Here is a 23,870-nt window from a genome sequence, read left to right on the forward strand (position 1 = left end):
CACCTCTGGACTATTAATGACTACCGTGTGAACACTATCAATCACACACACACACACAAGTTTCCTGGCGGCCTAGTTTGCATAATAGTTTCAGGCAGATCACTTTGTCGACGAGTTGAATTTTTCATAACAAAACTCAGAATACGAGAAAGGAAAATGACCTTTAGAAACTTTAACCTCTTTGATAAGTGTTAATTATCATGCAGCTTGTGGCGACGACATCAAAGAGTTGAATAATAAGAGATACAGAATAATTAGAGAGAGAGAGGGAGAGTGAAATAGAGAGATACCAAGAGAAAAGGAAATTGAAGCTGATAATTAGAGAGAGAGGGAGAGAGTGAAACAAGGGATTACAGACAGAGAAGGAGACTGAAAGAGAGAAAGATGCTGAGGAAGAATAAAGAGAAAGATAAAGAGAAGCATTAAAAGAGACTTGAAGAGAGATAGAGATAGAGACAGTGAGAGAGGGGGAGATACAATGAAATAAAAGAGAGATGCAAAGAGAGAAACTGATAGACAGAAATATAAACCGAGACAGACAGTAAAAGACAGAATTTTAAAAAGGAGGAGAATGAACGAGAAATGGAGAGGAACAGAGAAACAAAGAGATACAAGAGACTAAAACACACACACACACACACACACACACACACACACACACACACACACACGAGCCAGAGGAAAGTTTAGCCCTGGGTATTTTTTTTTTTCGTAACATTTTTTTAAAGACTGAGTTTACACACATCAAAAGAGACTCGGGGCAAGAAAGAGTTATACACCGTCTGCATTTCTTTAAGTAAAATGTTAAAGTTTTTGATATTTTGTGTATATTTTATATTACGATCTTCCTCACAACACTACATTAGCGTAAATTATCTATCTATCTATCTATCTATCTATCTATCTATCTATCTATCTATCTATCTATCTATCTATCTATCTATCTATCTATCTATCTATCTCATCATTTCTCGTCTTAAACTTTTTATTTGCCTGTTATTTTAATACTGCTTCTTTGATGTCATTTAATTAACTCCAAGTTTAAGTCATAATTTCTTTTAATAATTCAAATATTTTCATTCTATTTTTTCTAAAATTTCAAATTTTTGTCAGTTTCTTTCAATATTTTTCAATGGTGTTATTACATTGTTTTTTTTTTCTAAACAAAAAATAATGTTATTTTTATAAATATTTTTGGCTCTCCCGATTTTATATTCATTTAGGACTTTTATATATATTTTTTATTTTTTTATATTATTGGTTCTTGTCATTTGCCTATATAAATTTTTTTTATAATAATCATAACTCACCATATTAATTGTTATTTCTGTCTAATCATTTTTTGTGACTAAATAATTTGATCAGTAAAACGGCATAATGTGCATATAACATCTGCCGCAACTCCCAGTCCACGATACCAAGAATTAAGTAGTCATATTGGAGTAAATTGTCACGATTTTATTTCTGTGACTTTGATATGTACAGGAGACATTACCTCTGTATCCAAGTGTAAAAAAATAATAATAATAATAATTAATACCTTCACATTTTATTTTAGTAATGGCAGACGATTTTATTTAGTTCAAAGGCCATCTTGTACAAGGAGTTAGTAGACTATATCCCATAATATCACGTCAAATGTGAAGTTTTAGGAAAATTGATAAACATTTCGGAAAACAAAATATCCTAGACTATGGATATAGATACAATATCTCCGCATCCCAGGTGAATATTTTTACCGTGGCGCGCCTTAAAGTTGCACAGTTAGTCTATGATATTATACACACACTCTCCAAAACCTACATCATGCCAATACAACCTTTGAACTGGCTCCACTTAACTTTATATTAAGACACCCTCCTTCACTCTTATGCCGAGGCTTATATTCACTTTACATAGTACTATACTGAAGAGCCGCGGTAACAGGAGAGATTTATCATCACACACAGGTGGTTTTACTCTTACACAACACAGCTTTAGGCATTGATTCCTCCTTTTACGTACTGTACAGTGAGTGAGAGATGATTGGTTAATTACATCCCCAGGTTAATAACGACTAGATTTAGAAGTCTGTACCTGTAACAATGTCTATACCTGTAACTTTAGGTATACTTTACATACAGTCGTACAGGTACAGTATTTCTGAATGTTATACTTGACTAATTATAAATTAAAATATTTTGACATTTTAACAAGAATTTTAACTCCTTCTTCACTCAGATCTCAGTTAACCCACATACACACACACACTTACAATATTTACCTCGGTAGGCAAAAATATCATACACTCTAGTTTTTTCTCTTCCATTTCTCCGAACATTTCCCTTCTGAGGCGAAGTGGCTGGACTCAAGAGGGTCTCTCTCTCTCTCTCTCTCTCTCTCTCTCTCTCTCTCTCTCTCTCTCTCTCTCTCTCTCTCTTCATTTGCAATCACTCCTTCAAACTAAAGAATCCCCCCACCACCCCCCCCCACCCCATAAATCATGTCATGTAGAATGTGTCCACTCGTCTCGTTCACCTGCTGTTCAGTACATTGGCCAAATTTTACCACAAAGAGACTAATCCCCCACCTCCATTGTCCACGGTCCTGAAATTTACGGCAAATGGCAAGTTTGTGCATTTTACCGTAAAACAGAGTACGGTCATAAGTCTATCTAAGTATCGCTTGAGGTCGATTTGCTACACTTTTATCCTAGGATTTGCGATAAGTTTATCCAACACGGTTTGTTTACGGTCGTAGGGTTAAGTACAGTACTTCCCCTTAACGTGTCTTGTGTGTGTGTGTGTGTGTGTGTGTGTGTGTGTGTGTGTGTGTGTGTGTGTGTTCAATTACGTAGCTATGGAGTTCACTAATGCTATATGGCACATAAAGGATAGGTACAGTACAGTATAATGGCGTCGAAATTACACCAAGACTCGACCGTAACTGCAGTGGGTTCTGAGTTATTTTTGAGAGTCTGAAGCCTTGGATACGAGTGGTAGACGCAATCAGTCAATTAATCAATCTGTTGCAGGTAAAGGTGTCATTTTTGGCTGAACAAGAATGACCGACTGACGCAATTGAATACTGACTCTGAATGTTGATAGATTTATGTGTATTAATTAATTGAGTTTGATGACTATTAAATTAACTACTTGATATCCCTCTGTGTTGATATAATTGACTGATTCATTCACTTCCTGATTAACTGATTATTTTACTGATCAATAGAATTACTTGTTTAATTCTTGAATCGTTGGTTCATTGTTCAACTGTCTCCTCGCCAGGTTGTTTGAGACTCACCCAGACGTTCAGGAGGTGTTCACGCCCTTCCGTGGCCTGCCCATGGAGGAGGTCCAGCAGTCCAAGGAACTCCGCTCCCACGCCCTTAGGTAAGTTATGCCCACGCCCTTAGGTAAGTCATACCCACGGCATTAGATAAGCCATGCCCAAGCTCTTAGGTAAGTTATGCCCACTCCCTTAAGTAAGTCATACCCACGGCATTAGATAAGCCATGCCCACGCTCTTAGGTAAGTCATGCCCACGCCCTTAGGTAAGTTATGTCCACTCCCTTAAGTAAGTCATACCCACGGCATTAGATAAGCCATGCCCAAGCTCTTAGGTAAGTTATGCCCACTCCCTTAGATAAGTCATACCCACGGCATTAGATAAGCCATGCCCACGCTCTTAGGTAAGTCATGCCCACGCCCTAAAGTAAGTCATACCCACGGCATTAGATAAGCCATGCCCACGCCCTTAGGTAAGTCATCCCCACACCCCTCCCGGCCATAGATAAGAGGCGAGAAGGTTATATTAAATCCCCGTGAGATAAACAGACCTTGCTAGCGGAGATTATTCAGATCATCAAAAAACATTACATTTAAGGTCATATGGGAAAAAAAAAGTCGGGTTATAAAGAATCGCGTCTTGTTCGGTACAAGTGGTGACAGTACCCTGACACATAACATTTATTTCTTGTATACCAATATCTTGTTATGTCCTGAGGTGACAACATAGATCTCTTTCCTGAGGGGATTATCTGAAATGAAACTCTTGTGCAAAGGATAAGAAACTGGGAAAAAAATCAAGTATTCTGGGAGTAAGATGTTATTTAAGATGGTCTCCCCTCGACTACGCAGTATTAAGAGATTCATATATTGTACCTTAAGAAATATTTGGCGGATAGATGTGACTCCAAACATGCCGCTTCAGTATGTAGAGCGTGTCCGATAACCATCAGTACTCAGCTTTATTCACGAGAGCTGTGGCCTCTGCTTATCTCAGCAACTAATTATCTTTTACCTATCTCGGAAAATGACAAAATCAATACACTTACAATTTTTATACACCGTCGGGATTAGAAATTTCCCCCAGAAAATTGTGAATGATATTAACGTCAAGATTTCACCCAATATTATGTACACACTGTCGGAGCCGCAATATTGCGTCGGTATATACGGACTGTGTGGTAGACAAAGTCTCCAGCGTGGGCTTCAGGTTTAATGTCACGAGGCAAAATATTCACACACAATCTGTTTGCAATATTGAGGACATATATATGCACAGCCAATGCATGCATTATCCCCGCAAGCAATATATGCAAATTCATAGGGCTGGAATATTCACACTTATTATATCCTGAACGAATTGGTGGGATATGGAGTAACGCTCGCCGCCATGACCACCACACTTGCCATCCATCCCTCCTGTCAACGTGATGATAACTCTTGAAGGTGTTGACAGATTTTCTTGAAACTTGGGTGGGAAGTTTCTCCTCACAAGACCTCTAACAAATTCTGAAGAGGGCGAGATCTGTTTAAAACTGACACTTAAGTAGTCATTCTTCTTACATGTAGAATTCCCATCAACAACACCAGTATCTTGTGTGTCAGTTGTGGTCATAGTGTTAATGAACTGATGTCACTGTCTGCTATATTTCAACCTAACGTAACCAATCCTAACCTATCCTATTTAACCTAACCTAACCCTAACCTAAACTATCCCACCTAACCTATCCAAATAACCTAATCTAACCTAACCAAACCTAACCTACCCTACTTAACCTAGCCTAACCTAACCTAACCTAACCAAGTATCAGGGCTTTATCAATAAAAAACCAAAGGATGGAATTCTATCCACCTTTACTTACCTAGTGGACTATTATCTGGCTCGGGGAAAAATATCCACATGGCGTTATTGTATCCCACTCTTGTGTATTGGGTGAGTGGAATTTTCTCTCGTGGAATTCCTGGTAATTCTGGAGTTACTCACTAACTCCCACGCTCACTCACTCACTCACTCACTCCCACGCTCACTCACTCGGTCACTCCCACTGAATTTAGTGCTAAGGTTGAGTGGTGTAATGGCTCCTAAATCCTAAAAGACCCCAACCTGACCTAACATATAAGACCGGAACCCATTAAGACTAGGACCTATTACGAGTATGGACCATTAAGACTAGGACCTATTAGGAGTATGGACCATTAAGACTAGGACCTATTAGGAGTATGGACCATTAAGACTAGGACCTATTAGGAGTATGGACCATTAAGACTAGGACCCATTAGGAGTATGGACCATTAAGACTAGGACCTATTACGAGTATGGACCATTAAGACTAGGACCTATAATTATGAGTATGGACCATTAAGACTAGGACCTATTACGAGTATGGACCATTAAGACTAGGACCTATTAGGAGTATGGACCATTAAGACTAGGACCTATTAGGAGTATGGACCATTAAGACTAGGACCTATTAGGGAGGAGTATGGACCATTAAGACTAGGACCTATTAGGAGTATGGACCATTAAGACTAGGACCCATTAGGAGTATGGACCATTAAGACTAGGACCTATTACGAGTATGGACCATTAAGACTAGGACCTATAATTATGAGTATGGACCATTAAGACTAGGACCTATTACGAGTATGGACCATTAAGACTAGGACCTATTAGGAGTATGGACCATTAAGACTAGGACCTATTAGGAGTATGGACCATTAAGACTAGGACCCATTAGGAGTATGGACCATTAAGACTAGGACCTATTAGGAGTATGGACCATTAAGACTAGGACCTATTAGGAGTATGGACCATTAAGACTAGGACCGATTCGAACTGGGTCTCAATCCTCATGGTTAGGTTAGGTCAGGTCAGGTTAGGTCAGGTTAGGTTAGGTTAGGTTAGGTTAGGGCAAGTGAGGACTGAGCCTGTTGTTGGCCTTTGAGGTGAATGTACGTAAGACTCAGACTCTCTTTCATCCTGCCCCTGGTTCAGCCACACCTCCACCATCCATCCAGCTTAACGGTACTGCAGTATCTAATGGTACCCACTTTCAGTATTTCGGCTCCCACCTGTCCATCACCGCGGACATCGATGAAGAGATTCAACATCGGTTCAGATGTCCATCTCAAGCCTTTGGCAGACTCCGTACCCTTGTCTTCAGCTGTAGGGAGCTGAAATTATCTACAAAGTTACACGTATATCGAGCAGTGGTTCTTCCCACCCTGCTATATGGCAGTGAGACATGGGTCACATACAGGAGGCACCTCAAGGCACTTCAAAATTTACACCAACGTAGTCTACGTTCCATCCTCCGAGTTCTCTGGGAAGACAAGAGAACAAATGCCAGTATTCTTACTGACACCAACTGTAAGATCATCGAGGCTACCATTATCCATGAATAACTACGTTAGACTATCCATGTTACCCGCATGGACGACAGTAGACTGCCAAAGCAGCTACTTTACAGTCAATTAACGAATAGCAAACGTAACGCTGGCGGGCAACTGAAAAGGAATAAGGATAGTCTTAAGACAAACCTAAAAAAGTGCCAAGTCGACCCCCTCACCTGGGAGACGATTACTCCACACAATAACGCTTGGAGGAGCACCACACAAGAAGGTGTCAATACTTTCGAGTTAGCCCGACTGCAAACCGAGGCAGACAAGCGCCATCGCCGGAAAGACGCTGCCACCGCCCCTCCCGCACTAGATGGAGTCACCCACATGTGCAACATCTGTGAACGACTCTGTCAGTCCCGTATCGGCCTCTTTAGTCACCTCATAACTCACCAACCTAGGTGGCATCCTCAATAACTCATATCATTGCATCATAGCTGGATGATCGTCATACTCGATTCCGAGTGACAGTGAAGTAGTAGTAGTATATGTGTGTGTGTGTGTGTGTATAATAATAAAATAATAATAATAAACGGTTTATTAATAGAGTTGCAGCCGGTGGCTGAAAATATACAGACTTACATTTGATTTAGACATAATGATATAATATGCATTGAATACATTTACAGGGCTGTACAGTACATAAATCAGGAGTTCTTTATTATTTTAACAATAGATGGGATGGTGCTGTTCTTATATCTATCGGTGCGGGCTCTTATGGGCTGAATTTTGTTGTAGTGGCGGACTGCGCGAGGTGGGTGGGGGGCTGCAGGAGGTGGCGATGGCGAGGGTGGTGCAGTAGTCCACGGCCAAACCTTTCCAGTGCTTGGTGGTGGAGGTCACTGAGGGATGGCATTTCCAGGGTGGAGAGAGCATGATTCTGCAGGCCCTTTTCTGTACCTTCTCTAGCTAACGTTGTTGGGTGGAGTTGAGAGAAGACGACCAGGCTGGTGACGCATACGTTAGTTTGGGGAGAATAAAGGCGTTGTAGATGGTCCTCAGCTCTGGCGTGGGTGTCCCAAGTGACCTAAGTCTTCGTAGCATGTAGAGACGGTACGAGGCTGCCTTGACTGTGTTATTTACATGGGCCTTCCAGTCAAGTTTGTTGTCTATAGTTACACCCAAAAGTTTGGCAGACTGCACCAGCTGGAGAGGATGGGCACCCACTGTGACTGCTGGGGCTTGCACTGGAGTGGTGGCGGTATTGATGTGCATGACTACGGTTTTGGTGTGGTTGATGGTGACCTTGTTCTCCGTAGTCCATGCCTGTAGCCTGTCCAGGGTGCCTTGGAGCGATGAGTAGTCTGGTGCGGTGTTGTCCACTGAAACCCCCACAGTGTGTGTACTGAAATAGAAGTCTCTCTCTCTCTCTCTCTCTCTCTCTCTCTCTCTTGTAACCATAGTGATGGAGAGAGGGTTTCATCACCACAACTACAACCAGACCACAGCTGACAGAGCTATTATGGCCACATCCAACCGTAAATAACCCATAAGTCCTTTAATCTGTCAGAGACCACAGGGAGGAGTTGGGGGAGCTGGGGGAGGAGCTGGGGAGGGGTTAGAGGAGCTGGGGAGGGGCTGGAGGAGGAGGTTGGAGGAGCTGGAGGAGGGTTAGAGGAGCTGGGGGAGGGGCTGGAGGAGCTGGGGAGAGGTTGGAGGAGCTGGGGGAGAGGTTGGAGGAGCTGGGAGGAGGGGTTAGAGGAGCTGGGAGGGGTTGGAGGAGCTGGGGGAGGGGAGAGGAGCTGGGGAGGGGTTAGAGGAGCTGGGAGGAGGGGTTAGAGGAGCTGGGGGAGGAGCTAGGAGGAGAGGGTTAGAGGAGCTGGGGAGGGCTGGAGGAGCTGGGGGAGGGGGAGGAGGGGGAGGGCTGGAGGAGGAGGAGGAGGGAGGGGGGAGGAGCTGAGGAGGGAGAGAGGGGAGGCTGGAGGGGAGGGGTTAGAGGGGAGGGGAGCTGAGGAGCTGGGGAGGCTGGGAGGAGGGGGAGGGGGAGGAGCTGAGGAGGTTAGAGAGGAGGGGAGGGGAGGAGTTGGAGGAGCTGGGGAGGCTGGGGAAGAGAGGAGTTAGAGGAGGTTAGATGAGCTGGGAGAGGGTTAGAGGAGCTGGGGAGGGAGGAGCTGGGGGAGGTTAGAGGAGCTGGGGGAGGGCTGAGGAGCTGGGGGAGGGGGGAGGAGCTGGGGGAGAGGAGCTGGGGAGGGGTTGCTGGGGGAGGGGTTGGAGGAGCTGGGGAGGGGTTAGAGGAGCTGGGGAGGAGCTAGGAGCTGGGAGGTTAGAGGAGCTGGGGAGGGGGGGAGGAGCTGGGGGAGGCTGGGGGAGGGAGAGTTGGAGGAGCTGGGGAGCTGGGGAGGAGCTGGGGGAGGGGTTAGAGGAGCTGGGGAGGGGTTAGAGGAGCTAGGAGGAGCTGGGGAGGGAGAGGAGCTGGGGAGGTTAGAGGGAGCTGGAGGAGCTGGGGGTTAGAGGAGCTGGGGGAGGAGCTGGGGGAGGGGTTAGAGGAGCTGGGGAGGGGGAGGAGGGGGAGGGAGGAGCTGGAGGAGCTGGGAGAGGAGCTTAGAGGAGCTGGGGGGGAGCTGGAGGAGGAGGTTAGGAGGAGCTGGGGAGGGGTTAGAGGAGCTGGGGGAGGAGTTGGAGGAGCTGGGGAGAGGGGAGAGGAGCTGGGGAGGGGTTAGAGGAGCTGGGGAGGGGTTAGATGAGCTGGGGCAGGAGTTAGCGGAGCTGGGGGATTAAGCACCCAAATATTAACCTAACCTAAACTACCATAAGCAAACTTAACCTATCCATACGAAATCTAACCTAACCTAACCTAACCTAACCTAACCTAACCGAATCTAACCTAACCCCCTTATTTGGCATTACGGTGTTTAATCATCAAGTAGATATTAGGTAGTAGACAGCTACCAAACAGGGAGCTACTACCGCCTGGGAAGATATTGGAAGCATAATGTGTTGTCTATTGGGAGGCCATAATTTATATAAAAAGCATACAACTTTAAGACGAAATATTATGTATTCATACGTATAAGTAAGAAACTCTCTAAACATACATACATACATACATACATACATACATACATACATACATACATACATACATACATACATACAAACAAAGTACAATACCCGGATATACAGCCAAGGTTATACAATTATGCTGTATTGCATCACATTCAGAATAACATGAAAGCCACTTTTCTCTTATCATTACAAGTATTCCTGTCATTTCTCCAACCTGGTGAGCAAGAGTGACGCAGTATAGTTAGACTTGCCTTAAAATGGGTCCCTGTTTTTCGTAAAAGCTGACAACATTGATAGCAAGACCTGGTGGCCTATGTTGATAATTAACGATAAAGCTATTTTTATCTTAATGTTCTAGTATTTCTGGAAAGACCGTAACTTTAAAAGTAAGATCTCTCTCTCTCTCTCTCTCTCTCTCTCTCTCTCTCTCTCTCTCTCTCTCTCTCTCTCTCTCTCACAAATAAATACAAATAGACAGTTTTATTTGTTCTTCAATTAATTATATGCTCATAGAAATTAATCCAACAAAAAGGTATTATTTTACTTTCGGTCAATACGGGAATCATAGGCATTTATCTTTGCAATCAATGGTTTAAACAGTTCTAAGACACTTCTTTTTTATGACGCTTCCCTTATATATTCCAGGAGGTTTGGTTAAGTAATTTACGAGGGAGGCGTCATAGAAAAGTGTCTTAGAATTGTCAAAACTATGGATTGCAAAGACAGAATTCCTATGATTCCCGTGTTGACCGAAAGTAAAAATTGGCCCATAAAAACAAATAAATAACATAAACACAATCATTTTAAACAGTTGATTTAATCATTTTCAGCTAGAGAGTCGAATAAAACAATATATGACCTTTAACCGGATCTTACAGTAGGTATGTTACCCCACCCCGAGGTCATCGGTTCCGTTTTCTTTGACAAAGTTAGAAGGGATGTCTTGTTGGCTACACAATACACGTATTGTGCACTCTACTATTCTTTACTTATCCTCTTCGCCACTGTTCGGCCTGTTAGTCGCTTGCGCAGTCGGCCACGTCCCTGTTATGCACTGTTAACAAGTACTGGTTCCAAAATGTATTTGTACCTGGCTACCTGCACCAACACTGGTCAAGTTTGATCTTGAATGAACTCACACTCTGTACCGTCACAACGCTCTCTTACTGCATTATTATTAATACGTTTTCGCCCCCCAGGCCCCGATGTGGGTCAGTGACCTGTGCCCGGGTGAACTAGTCCCCGTAAAAAACAATAATAATAATAATAATAATAATAATAATAATAATAATAATAATAATAATAATAATAATAATAATAATAATAATAATAATAATAATAATAATAATAAAAAATAAAAAATAAAAAAGAAGCTGGATGGATGGTGCAGTTGCGGCTGAATCAGGGGCAGGCTGAATGAAAATCTGGGTCTTACCTCAAGGTCGAAGTCTGCCTACGCATCTACGTAGGTGTTCAGGAGCTCCTATAGGTCACGTTCAGTGTGATCGACGAGGGTGAGGTCGTCTGCATACTGAAGTTTAATAATGGAAGCTGCCGACACCTTTGTTCCTGCCTGGAGTTGTCTTATGTTGAGAAGACCCTTTACTCGGTACTCGATGTCCACCCCCCCAGCTTAATTGGCACTGGCACGAGTAAGGAAGGCAGCCAAGAAAATGGAAAAGAGAGTTGGTGCCAGTACACACCCTTGTTTTAGCCCCGTTTGGAAGGGAAAGAACTCACACTGGGTGCCATTGTGCAGGACACTGCCGTTCATGCCATCGTGGAGTTCCCTCTCAATGGCGAAGAATTTTGGTGGGCAGCCAAATCGGCCGAGGGTCCGCCAGAAGGCTTCCCAGTTGACTTAATCGAAGGCCATGGTTAGGTCGATGAATGCCATGTACAGTTCACGATGCTGTTCTCTGTATTTTTCCTGTATCTGGCGGGCAGCAAAGATAATGTCAGTGGTGCCACTACTACAACAACAACAACAACTACTACTACTACTAGTGCTACTACTACTTTCTTTTTTTTTAACGTGGCCTCCAGCCTCCCCCAATAGCCACACCTTTGCCGTCATTTTATTACCTTAAAATTAACTATCTTAATACATAAGTAGCTACCCTGGCTGTGTTGAGTTAGTTGAGCCGCAGATCTATGTTGCCTCAAAGTCGATATCTGCGACTGTTGTCGAGTTTGGGGCCGATGCTCTCGTTCCCCTGAGGCAAAGCAAAGCAGACCTAAGCAGAGAGAAGGACAGTCGACATCTCAACCAAGCTTTGACATAATTTCTGGAAAGCTACTACTTACACACATTACTACTACTACTACCACTACTACTATTACTATTACTACTACTATTACTACTTACACACACACACACACAGACACACACTCACTTTGTTTTTAAATGGGCATTTGCTACTATTTATCAGTCAATTAATCCACAGCATTTTGACAATATGAGGACCTCCTCTACATCACACTGCTTAGATAGTTTCCTGGATTTTCTGCACAAAAACCTGGAGAAACGTAAGACATCGCTGGCCGTTGCCCTTGTTGACTTCAGGAAGGCTTTTGACCTTGCTGATCACTGCACTGTTATCAACAAGACCATTGCACTAGGGCTGCCCACCAACCTGGTCTCATGGCTCACTGATTTCTTGAGTGAGCGTCGTCAGGCAGTCAGGTATCAGGGCTCGGTCTCCACATTCCAACACCTCACCTGCGGTGTTCCCCAGGGGACCAAGATGGGACCACTGTGCTTCCTAATCCTGATCAACGACGCTCTATCGGACACTCCTCACGGGTGGAAGTAAGTGGATGACTGCACTGTAGGGGTTACAGTGGACAACACCTCACCAGACTACTCATCGCTACAAGGCACCCTGGACACTTAGTAGGGCTGGGCAAGAATTGTTAAAATTGGAATCGACGGTTCCGATTCTCAGTGCCAATGGAATCGCTGGAATCGATTCCAGAATCGATTCCTCAAAGTAAGCAAATACTGTCATATAGTTATAGGGGGCAGCACAAGGCCTCCCCCATGCCTCACGGGACTGCTAATCTCTGTCATGTCATCACTGCTGTCTTGGAAGGACAGCAGGTAAATGTATTAAATATTGACATTTTATTTTATTTGGGGAAAACAATAAACTTAAGAAAGTAATGAAAGATGTTTATTCTTTACTTCTTTGGTGAGTAAAATATTTTTGTTGTAATTACCAAAATCTAATTTCCTTTAAAAAATAATATCAATAATTTGGAAATAAACATGTACTTCTTATCTGTTTACTTTACAGAAATATAATTTCCCTAGTATAAAAATAATGCCAATCATTTTGGAAATAAATACATAACTTTGATCATTATGATTATAAACATTACTCCTTCACAGTTCACACATACACTAATGCTAATTGTTGATCAATCATAATAATTAATTGAAGCCTATATTGGGAACGTAATACAGTTTTTTATTCAAACACATTCATGCAGCTGTGTAATCACAAAGAAACCAAAAAACTGTACGTAACAAAGATATTTGTTATCAGTCTAACCTCTTAATTAATTAGAATTGATAATTAACAAAACCGTGTCTCTTTCCGTAACAAATGACTGCAAAACACAAGGAGTGTCTACTCTACTTTATGTTCTTGTTAAGGAAGAGAATGATCATATTCACGTTTTTGTCCTTTAGACGGCTACGTCTTTGGAGCTACGTCTTTGGGACACTAGTTCGCCAGCCTTAGAAAAAAGGAGGGCACTGATGATGTTGGGGAGCAGAGGAACATTTTCGCTTGCTCTTGGAGTTTGGGGAAAAGTGCGACATGTTTTTTCCACCATTCCAGCGGATCTTCTTCTCTAGGAATTGGCGATTCTTCCATATATCTTCTCATTTCAATATAAGGCCCTGTAGACGGGTGTGTTGAAGAGACGAGTGCAATTTTTTCAACCTTGGCATCGAATTTAGCCCAGAGTGAACCTTTCTTTGGTTGTGTTGTAACAGTTTGTGAGGAACCTGGGGACTCCACTTGTACTGACATGCTTGTAGATGGTTCTTGAACTTCTGTTGTTTCTGCATGCCCAGTACTTGCCAATAGTGCGTAACAGAGACGTGACCGATCGTCCAAGCGGCTAACGAGCCGATCAGTGGTGAAGAGGATAAAAGTAAGTAAAAGTAACGGCTACGCGCCAGTGCGGCGCCACAGGAGGATAGGGTAGGACGGTCGACAACTCACTCTCACTGTAGTGTTAGTGGAATCGCTTCATGGTAATCGGTTCCCAAATTGGGAACCGATTCTGAGGTAGCTCATCACAATCGCAGGAATCGATTTTGGAAACGATTCCTGCCCAGCCCTACTGACAGGCTGCAGGCATGGACTACGGAGAACAAGGTCACCATCAATCACACCAAAACATCATGCACATCAACACCGCCACCACTCCAGTGCAAGCTCCAGCAGTCACAGTAGTGCCCATCCTCTCCAGTTAGTGCAGTCTGCCTCACTCCTGGCTGTTACCATAGACCACAAACTTGACTGGAAGGCCCATGTAAACAACACAATCAAGGCAGCCTCGTATCGATTCTACATGCTACGACGACTCAGGTCACTTGGGGCACCCATGCCAGAGCTGAGGACTATCTACAACGCATTTGTACTCCCAAAATTAACGTATGCATTACCAGCCTGGTCGTTTTCTCTCAACTCTACCTAACAACGTCAGCTAGAGAAGGTACAGAAGAGGGCCTGCAGATCATGCTCGGCGCAGACTACTCTGGCTACAACAACGCTCTCTCCACCCTGGAAATGCCATCCCTCAGTGACCTCCATCATCACGCACTAGCAGGGTTTGGTAGTGGACTACTGCATCATCCTCGTCATAGCCACTAACTGCCACCTGCAGTCCCCCTCCCACCTCGCGCAGTCCGCCACTACAACAAAATTCAGCCCATAAGAGCCCGCACCGATAGATATAAGAATAGCACCATCCCATCTATTGTTAAAATAATAAACAACAACTGATTTATGTACTGTACAGCCCTGTAAATGTATTGAACGTATATTATTATATCTAAATCACATGTAAGTTTGTATATTTTCAACCACCGGCTGCAACTCTATTAATAAAGCGTTTATTATTATTATTATTATTATTATTATTATTACACACACACACACACACACACACACACACACACACACACACACACACACACACACATGGAGTGTTGGAGACGCTCTTGTCAATATTTACCTTCCTGCACTTCACTGAGGGCGGACTTCAAGTTGAGTGAAATGTACACCACACCAGCCAGTGGCATGACGCTTACCTAAACCCTTCCCATCATTAAACCTTCTCAATCATTTACCTAAACTTCCTCCCCATCACCTAACCTAACCTAACCTAACCTAACCTAACCTAACCTCCCCATCATCTAACCTAACCTAACCTAACCTAACCTAACCTAACCTAACCTAACCTAACCTAACCTCCCCATCATCTAAGCCCTTCGCAGACCACGCAGACATCAGACCTAACAGTAAAACGATCCAACAGTAAACAGATTCAGCAGACAACAGACTTTGTAGTAAATGGACCCAGCAGACAACAGACCCAACAGTAAACAAACTCACCAGTAAACGGACCCAATAGTAAACAGACCCAGCAGACAACAAACCCAGCAGTAAACGGACCCAGCAGACAACAGACCCAACATTAAACAAACCCAGCAGACAACAGACTCAACAGTAAACAAACCCAGTAGATAACAGTCCGAACAGTAAACAGTACCCAGCAGACAACAGACTCAACAGTAAACAGACCCAGCAGACAATGGATCCAGCAAACAACAGACCCAGCAGACAACAGACCCAACAGTAAACAAACTCAGCAGTAAACGGACCCAACAGTAAACAGATCCAGCAGTAAACAGACCCAGCAGACAACAGACTCAACAGTAAACAGACCCAGCAGACAACGGACCCAGCAAACAACAGACCCAGCAGACACTAGCGGCAGCAACAATAACGAAGTCATTGTCCAGGCCAGATCCTCTGACCATAGAGAAGCTGACGGCCACTGTAGTGTGTTGTGCTCTCTCTCTCTCTCTCTCTCTCTCTCTCTCTCTCTCTCTCTCTCTCTCTCACTCACTCACTCACTCACTCTCACTCACTAGAAGTTTATAAGTAACCGGGTAAGAAGACAAGTGAATGTCTGAATGTTCGTCCCTTCAGATGATGGTAGGAATAATTATCGAGAAAAACAAGAAAAGGTTTAATATTCATGGAATTTTTTTTTTGTAGATTATGAAACTCTCAGGGGAAAAATACTATTCCTGAGAGGTATTGTTTAGCATTTCAAAACAACGTCTTTGGAGGATTTTTTTTTGGGGAGCGGGGGGATCTTATCTTCAAAACCGAGTGGATTACCTATATCAATGTGGGGTAATAAGATAAAGATATTTAGATTATTATAACAACATGCAAAATAATACTGAAGGTTTCTAAAAAAAAATAATAAAAAAAAAACATTGATTTCCACTCCAAAACATCGCCTTTGGAGGAATCTTTTCAATGTTATCTCCTAAACAGACACAGTGGAGGGAGGGCGTCAATGTGTGTGTCTCTCCACATCCCACACACACCATTTCCTCCTGTATTGTCTGAACGCAGCCAGCCCTCAGGCCAGATATTTTCAGAATTCAACAAAGATGACTCGTGATAACACCTTTCTGTACTTGACGGTGAATATATCGTTTCTTTCTGTGTGTGTGTGTGTGTGTGTGTGTGTGTGTCATAATAATAATAATTAACGGTTTATTGAAAAAGCATAGCAGCCGGAAGGCTGAAAATATACAGTTACATAAATGGGGAATCGGTCTCTTGATTTACAAATAATATTTAAGTAAGATAAGTGATACAAATAAGATATATAATAACTAGATGGGGAGAAGCTCAAACTACAGGGCATTTCAACATAGTGACAGTGCAAAAAGTAAGATTTACTGGGAGTGAATACACTGGTTTATTACAATTTATTGATAATTTTTACATTGGTTGGGACTGGGCTGTTCTTATAGCAATCAGTTCGTGCTCGTATAGTCTGGATGCGGTTGTGGTGTCGAACAGCAATTCTCGGGCGAGGGATCTCAGGTGGTAGTAGGAGCCAGTGTCGAGGATGGTGCAGAAGCTTCTCACCAAATTTGCAGCTGAGGTCGTGGTGATGGTCAGTGAGAGCCTAGAGGGTCAATGTGTCTCTTTTGCACTTTTTCTAGGTGTTTACGTTGTGTGGCATTTAGGGAGGAAGACCAGGTAGGGGAGGCATAGGTGAGCTTGGGAAGTATGAATGTTGTGTAAACACTGAGGAGCTCGGGTGCAGGAACTCCGAGGGACTTGAGTCGGCAGAGGAGGTGGAGACTGAAACTGGAAGGTTTTGAAAACTTCACTGACGTGTGGTTTCCAATTTAGTTTGTTGTCTATGGTGACGCCGAGGAGCTTCGTGGAATCTACAACCTGGAGTGTGTTCGGACCTAAATTAATGGAAGGGGGTAGGACAACGTCGGAGAAGAGGTTGATGTGCATAACCGTGGTCATGGTATGATTGATGGTGACGTGGTTGATGGTGGCTCAGTTTTGGAGACTGTTCAATAAATCCTGAAGGGCGGCATAAGGAAGCATAGTGGTCCCATCTTGGTGCCTTGGGAGATGCCACAGGTGAGTGACTGAAAGGTGGAGACAGCCCCTCGGAAGCGCACAGCTTGGCGTCGGTCACTGAGGAAGTCTGTAAGCCATGGTATAAGACTTCGAAACCCGAGGTCGGTAGCTTTGTTGATGATTAAATTGTGGTCGACTAGGTCGAATGCTTTAGTGAAGTCAATGAAGGCGACAGCTACAGACGTTTTTCGTTTCTCCAGATGGCGGTATATGTAGTCGAGAAAGCTGACAAGACAGTGAGTGGTGGAGTAAGTTTTCATATTACCAAATTGCTGAGGATCTACGGCTCCTGCTTTACCAGCATAAGCCCAGTCGAACACAAAACTTTCGCAGATTAAGCTGGGTATTGGGGTGATTGCAATGGGTCGTAGCTGATTTAAGGATTGTGGGCTGGTTAACTTGGGCACTTGTGACACATATGAAGTCTTCCAGTCAACTGGGCATCTGGCTTGACTGAGGGAAGCATTGATGATGGAGCAGAGGGGTTTTGCAAGCTCCGGGGAGAACTCCTTGTAAAGTTTCATTGGTAAGTCAATAGAGGCGGTGGAGCGTTTTAACTTTAGTTTGTCCAGACGTTTTGCTACTTCAAATTCTTCTACTAAGTCAGTGGGAAGGGGGGCTGGTAGGTTAGCAGGGAGAGTGGTTGTGTCAAGCCGTGGGAGCGTCTGGCATATAGTAGGGAAATGGTTATTTGATTGCTCAGCTGCGTCAACATTAGTGAGATGGCTAAGGAAGGGGAGGGGGTGTGTCTTATTGTTTAGTCCACAGAGTTATTTAAGCTTACCATTCCATTGAGTGATGTTGGTCTGCTTCAGGTGTTGTAATTTTGTTGGGTAGTGAGACTTCTTTGCAGACTTGTGTGTGTGTGTGTGTGTGTGTGTGTTCACGAGTTCCTTCACTGTGTCGTGTAGTTTAGGTTAGGTTAAGTTACATTAGGTTATAGGTTAGGCCAGATCAGGTTAGCATAAGTTATGTTAGGTTAAGTTAGGTTAGGTTACATTACGTTACGTTACGTTACGTTAGATCAGGTTAGGTTAGGTTACGTTACGTTATGTTACGTTACGTTAGATCAGGTTAGGTTAGGTTAGGTTAGGCTGTTACATGTACAACCAATACACACAACGATAATATTGAACAGTGATTCTTGGTGCCAGCGATCACCTCCACACATACCAGGATATTCTCTACTGAAACTCTATTGCGTTGTATCACACAACACACACACACACACACACACACACACACTAAGGATACAAAGAAGGAAATAGAATGAAGTTTATATTAATATCATAAGAAATCATCACCAGCACGAGTCATCACCAGCCCCAGCACGAGTCATCACTCAGCCCCAGCACGAGTCATCACCAGCCCCAGCAAGAGTCTTCACCAGCGCCAGCACGAGCCATCAACATCATCTGCACGAGTCATCACCAGCCCCAGCGGTCATCCCCAGCACGAGTCATCACCGCCAAGCGCGAGTCATCACCAGCGCCAGCAGCATCATCAACATCACCAGCACCAGTTATCAACATCACCAGTCATCAACATCACCAGCACCAGCCATCAACATCATCAGCACGAGTCATCACCAGCCCCAGCACGAGTCATCACCAGCACCAGTCATCAACATCACCAACACCAGTCATCAACATCACCAGCACCAGTCATCAACATCACCAGCACCAGTCATTAACATCACCAGCACCAGCCATCAACATCATCAGCACGAGTCATCACCAGCCCCAGCACGAGTCATCACCAGCACCAGTTATTAACATCACCAGCACCAGCCATCAACATCACCAGCACCAGCCATCAACATCACCAGCACCAGCCATCAACATCACCAGCACCAGCCATCAACATCACCAGCACCAAGCCATCAACATCATCAGCAGCAGTCATCACCAGCACCAGCCATCAACATCACCAGCACGGTCATCACCAGCCCCGAACAGTCACCAGCACCAGCACCAGCCCCAACTCATCACCAGCCATCAACATCACCCGCACCAGCCATCAACATCACCAGCCATCAACAGTGCCAGACATTTAGAAAATCACCTTCTGCCTTCCCTGGCGATGTCTTTACGGCAGGCGTTAATAAGCTTCTCTCCCTGTATGCATGAACTCCTGGACATCGCTGTAAGAATCTGCATAGTGAGAAGAGAAGAGAAGAGAGGAGAAGAGACACACGGAGAGATGCACCGGAGGGCAGAATGTTAAAAGGAATGTCTAATAAGAGAGAGAGAGAGAGAGAGAGACTGCAAGATAGAATGTCACACAAAAATTAGATAAACGATAGTCAGGAAGAAAATGAGATGGAGAATATTTAAAAAAAAAACAATTGAAATGAGAGAGAGAGAGAGACGAGGGGGAGAAAGAAGAGATAACGAAGCGGAATAAAGAGAAAAGGAGACAGTAAAATTGTTTAATAAAATTGGATAAGTAAAATAGAGAATAAATGTTGTCAATATATGAATAACTAGACTCATTTATATTAACATTTCCTGATAAAACTTCTGTAGACTGACACATTCATAGTGAGTTCTATTTTAATGTTTATATTAATATTCACGTTGTTATTAAACTCAAAAAACAAAAATTTAATCCCTTTGTGAAATATAGATCAGGTGCGACACTAAATTAGTATTCTTACATTGCAGATTTTTTGATAGGGGCCATGTTCATTTGTTTTTCCTTCAGTCATCAAAAGTTGTTTACATTATTTTTGGATGATTCATGATGACTTATTATTGCAAACAGCTAACACTTGTTGTTTTCAATTAATCAAGGGGGCGTCATCAGGTCTGGGGGTTGGCGACCACGACCCACAAGGCCGTAACTTTCTTTATCCATCCATTTTATCCATCCATCCATCCCATTCTCTGCCTTTCCCTGATCCTCCAACCCTCTGTGTGTACTCATTATTATATTTATCATTATATGTTCATATCAAATTAAATATTCAACGTATTTCATTTTACTTATTCTATAAATTTCCGACATTTTTTTTTTTTCAGGCAACATTACAAGTTTATTTATTTTTTTCTCATTGTAACCAATTTTGCAGCTATAATAAAAGGAAATTAGACTGAAAAAGATGAATTTTTCACTGAGTTTACCGAAAACAAGCAAAACTCGCGGAAAAAATAATGTAACTTAAAACACACACACACACACACTCATCTGACCACCTCCTTCCTCATAAAACGAACTATCAAGGACATCTCTCTCTTCTCCAGCAATTATCCAGAATACTTCAAACACTTGGATCAGAAAACATTACTAGATCAATAGGAAGTTGGCACACGGGGGGGGATATTTGGCCAAGTTGGTGGACTGAATACTTTTGACTCATCCTGTGTTTGTTGTAATGATGGTTGTAATAATGATGATGATGATGATGATGATGATGATGATGATGATAATAGTAATAAAGATACTATGATACTATTATTATTATTATTATTATTATTATTATTATTATTATTATTATTAATATTGATAATAATAATGGTAATAATTAACTAATTGTAATCACCGTCTTGGGGTAATCGTTTAGTACAATTGACTTTATGTATGTATATATGTATGTATGTATATATGTATGTATGTATGTATGTATGTATGTATGTAGGTAGGTATATTGCATGTTATATAAATTTGCATACAGGGTGCAGAGAGAGGGAGAGATGGGGAAGTGAGGGAGGCAGGTGGAGGAGAAAGTGAGATAGAGAGAGACTGAAAGAGCACAGATTAATGAGAGACAGAGAGATAGGAGGTCAAAGGGAGGAGAGATTAAAACAGAGAGACAATTGGGGTGTGGAAGGGGAGGCTAAATTAAAGAGAAACAATGAAAGGGAAGAGGGGAGAGATGAAGTGAGGTAGAGAGAGAGACAGACCGACAAACAGAGGAACAGATGAGGAAAGAGGCAGGGAAGCAAGGAACTATAGTGAGATGAGGAGAGACGACAGAGAGAGAAAGAGAGAAGGAAGTGTCGTAAGCATATTGGGCGTGAGTTTAACAGGTCTCTCTCTCTCTCTCAATATATATTCATGAATACACTCCCACTCCAGGGCATTATATCTCATAAAATACGCTGCAAGTTAATGACTCGAATATGTTGGAGGTATCATATTAGGAATTCAATATTGGCACAGGTGCTTCTTTTGGAGGGGAGACACAAACACACACACACACACACACACACACACACACACACACACACACACACACAGGTTCTTCAGGTTCTTAAAATAGCTTTGTGTCAACTGTGAACCCCTGACGTGACCTCCCAAGTATAATTGGCTAACCTCTGGTAAACGCTGCAATAAATTAAAGCCAAACATTTGAAGACATTAAAATATTTGTCGTAATAATTCGTGCTGCCTGAATCAACCTGGGAGGTGTGGTAGGTTTAACCAGACTCCAAAGTATCTATGAATAAAGTGAATAATTAATTGGATGACTGATGTGAGGACAAACGGAGGAGCTGGTGTGTGGGTAAGAATTGTTCACCTCGATGAGATATTTTGGTCTGAGTGACTCAAGGTTGCTAGCGTTTCTAAAGAGCAGCTCTAAATTTCATTCATCTTACCTAACTTAATGAAACCAAAAATGATTACATTTTCAGACTCCTAAACTTTTGCACGTCCTTCACACTTCACACACACACACACACACACACACACACACACACACACACACACACACACACACACACACACACACACACACTTCGCCCTTAGGTTCCATGGACTGAAGACATACAGTATATTTGGCGTCTCTATGGTGCCAAGGCTAGAATGTTGTCTCCTGTCTCTCCCCATGTCTCCCCTATCAGGATTTATCAACAGCCTCCTACCAGTAATATAGTGCAAAGATTAACGATCAGCCTACAACTTCACTCAATAGTCACCCGATACGGACCTCACATACCCTGGTCCCAAAATGCCCCTGGAGAGAAATAAGGACTTCCAGGTGATAAATCAGGACTCCCAACTCCTCCAGGTGAAAAATAAGAATTCCTAACTACATTATAGAAGGAACAAGAACTCTCTCCATTACCCCTTGTGAGCTGAGGGACTTACCAGTGACGCGTTTTGGGGATGATAAATGTATGCAGACTGTGACCAGCCGGAGGGAGGGATTGGCCAGGACTGCTCTTAGCACCTGTGTACAAAGTCCTTCAAAACCGTCGGAAGGACTTTGTTGCTACCAGTATCAAGTCACAAGACTCTACGAAATCTGTTCCCCCACTACCAGATGTGTAGTTAATTAATATATTCACTCCATATTACTTATCTTTTCGTACTGAAATCTTTTGTCAATCAAGTGACCTCCTCCCAATTTCACTATATGTAACTTTTATCATCAATGTTTAGTGTATACTTTCAGCCTTTAGGATGCTATATTCTTTTAATAAACTGTTGATTATCATTACTCTATTGCTCTCTCCACACACACACACACACACACACACACACACACACACACACACACACACACACACACACACGAAGCACACGTAAGTATTGATACTAAAAAACAAACTATTAAATGAAGTCAAATAACATATTTAAATGATGTCATCCAAATCCTGACCGGGGAGAAGTTTGAACAGTGAAGTTAAATGTAATTATGACAACAACAATCGATTATGAGAATACACAACAGAGCTAAATTAAATGTACGGTACAAAGGGGTGACCGCTCTAGACGTACACGAGTGCAGCTGACCTGACTATTCGTTTCTGGAGATCGTTTGTCATCCTGCCTTGGTGAGGAAGGATTGTCTTATGCACAACTCCATGATCGTGGTTGTGGTTCTTGATCGCCGAATAAGGTGATTTTGAGAGTAATTGCCTCGTTCTAAACTGTCGTCCCTTGTGTTTTGTGTTCTATATTCTACACACAAATTACTAAAATTCACTTAGGTAGAGAGGAACCCGTTTCCTGGGGTTATGTGAAGTCCACAAAGGTGTTGGACAAAAAGGGCATCACAGCGGCGGTGTCCTCCGTGATCCCCGAAATGTTATAAAATGTGTGGAGGGAAACTGAGTACCGTTGTGACTTCATCCGTGCTACGAATGGCACACATGTTGAATGTCTACCCTAAGGTACCCTAATGTACACGAATGATATGTTATAATTATCTATTCACTGAATGAAATTCTGGTTTGAAAATTAATAAGGCTTCAAAGTTGTTTCATTACAATGTGTAAACCCTTTACTGTATATCAGCATCCACGTGGGTTGCTTTAAGGCAAACTTGTCCGCAACTTTGCTGATATCTATTTCCTGTGTGCGGTGAATCAGAGCCGGGACCTATGATCACCTGCCCTAACTTTCACCCTCCCCTATAATCTGGCGTCAGTTGCAGTAACACCTGTCATGTGAGGTCATAACTCCTGTTGCCTTACATCTACAGCCTCTTTGCTTGGTTGTTCCTTTGAGATGTTGACATGACTGAGCCAATGGA

General features: G+C 42.9%; 1 protein-coding gene across 1 annotated transcript in view; it reads left to right on the forward strand.

The window, feature by feature from the left end:
* Nucleotides 1-3,243: 3,243 nt before the first annotated feature.
* Nucleotides 3,244-23,870, forward strand: part of LOC121855311 (leghemoglobin 49-like) — a gene marked incomplete at its 5' end in the record, with an annotated part of 37,207 nt that continues 16,580 nt past the window's right edge. The window contains one exon of the mRNA XM_042350201.1: nucleotides 3,244-3,371. Within this exon, the coding sequence (XP_042206135.1) occupies nucleotides 3,244-3,371 (128 nt within the window). The remainder of the gene's footprint in view (nucleotides 3,372-23,870) is intronic.

Source organism: Homarus americanus, unplaced genomic scaffold, assembly GCF_018991925.1.
Source record: "Homarus americanus isolate GMGI-L3 unplaced genomic scaffold, GMGI_Hamer_2.0 scaffold32063, whole genome shotgun sequence".
In the NCBI taxonomy this organism is placed as follows: Eukaryota; Metazoa; Arthropoda; class Malacostraca; order Decapoda; family Nephropidae; genus Homarus; species Homarus americanus.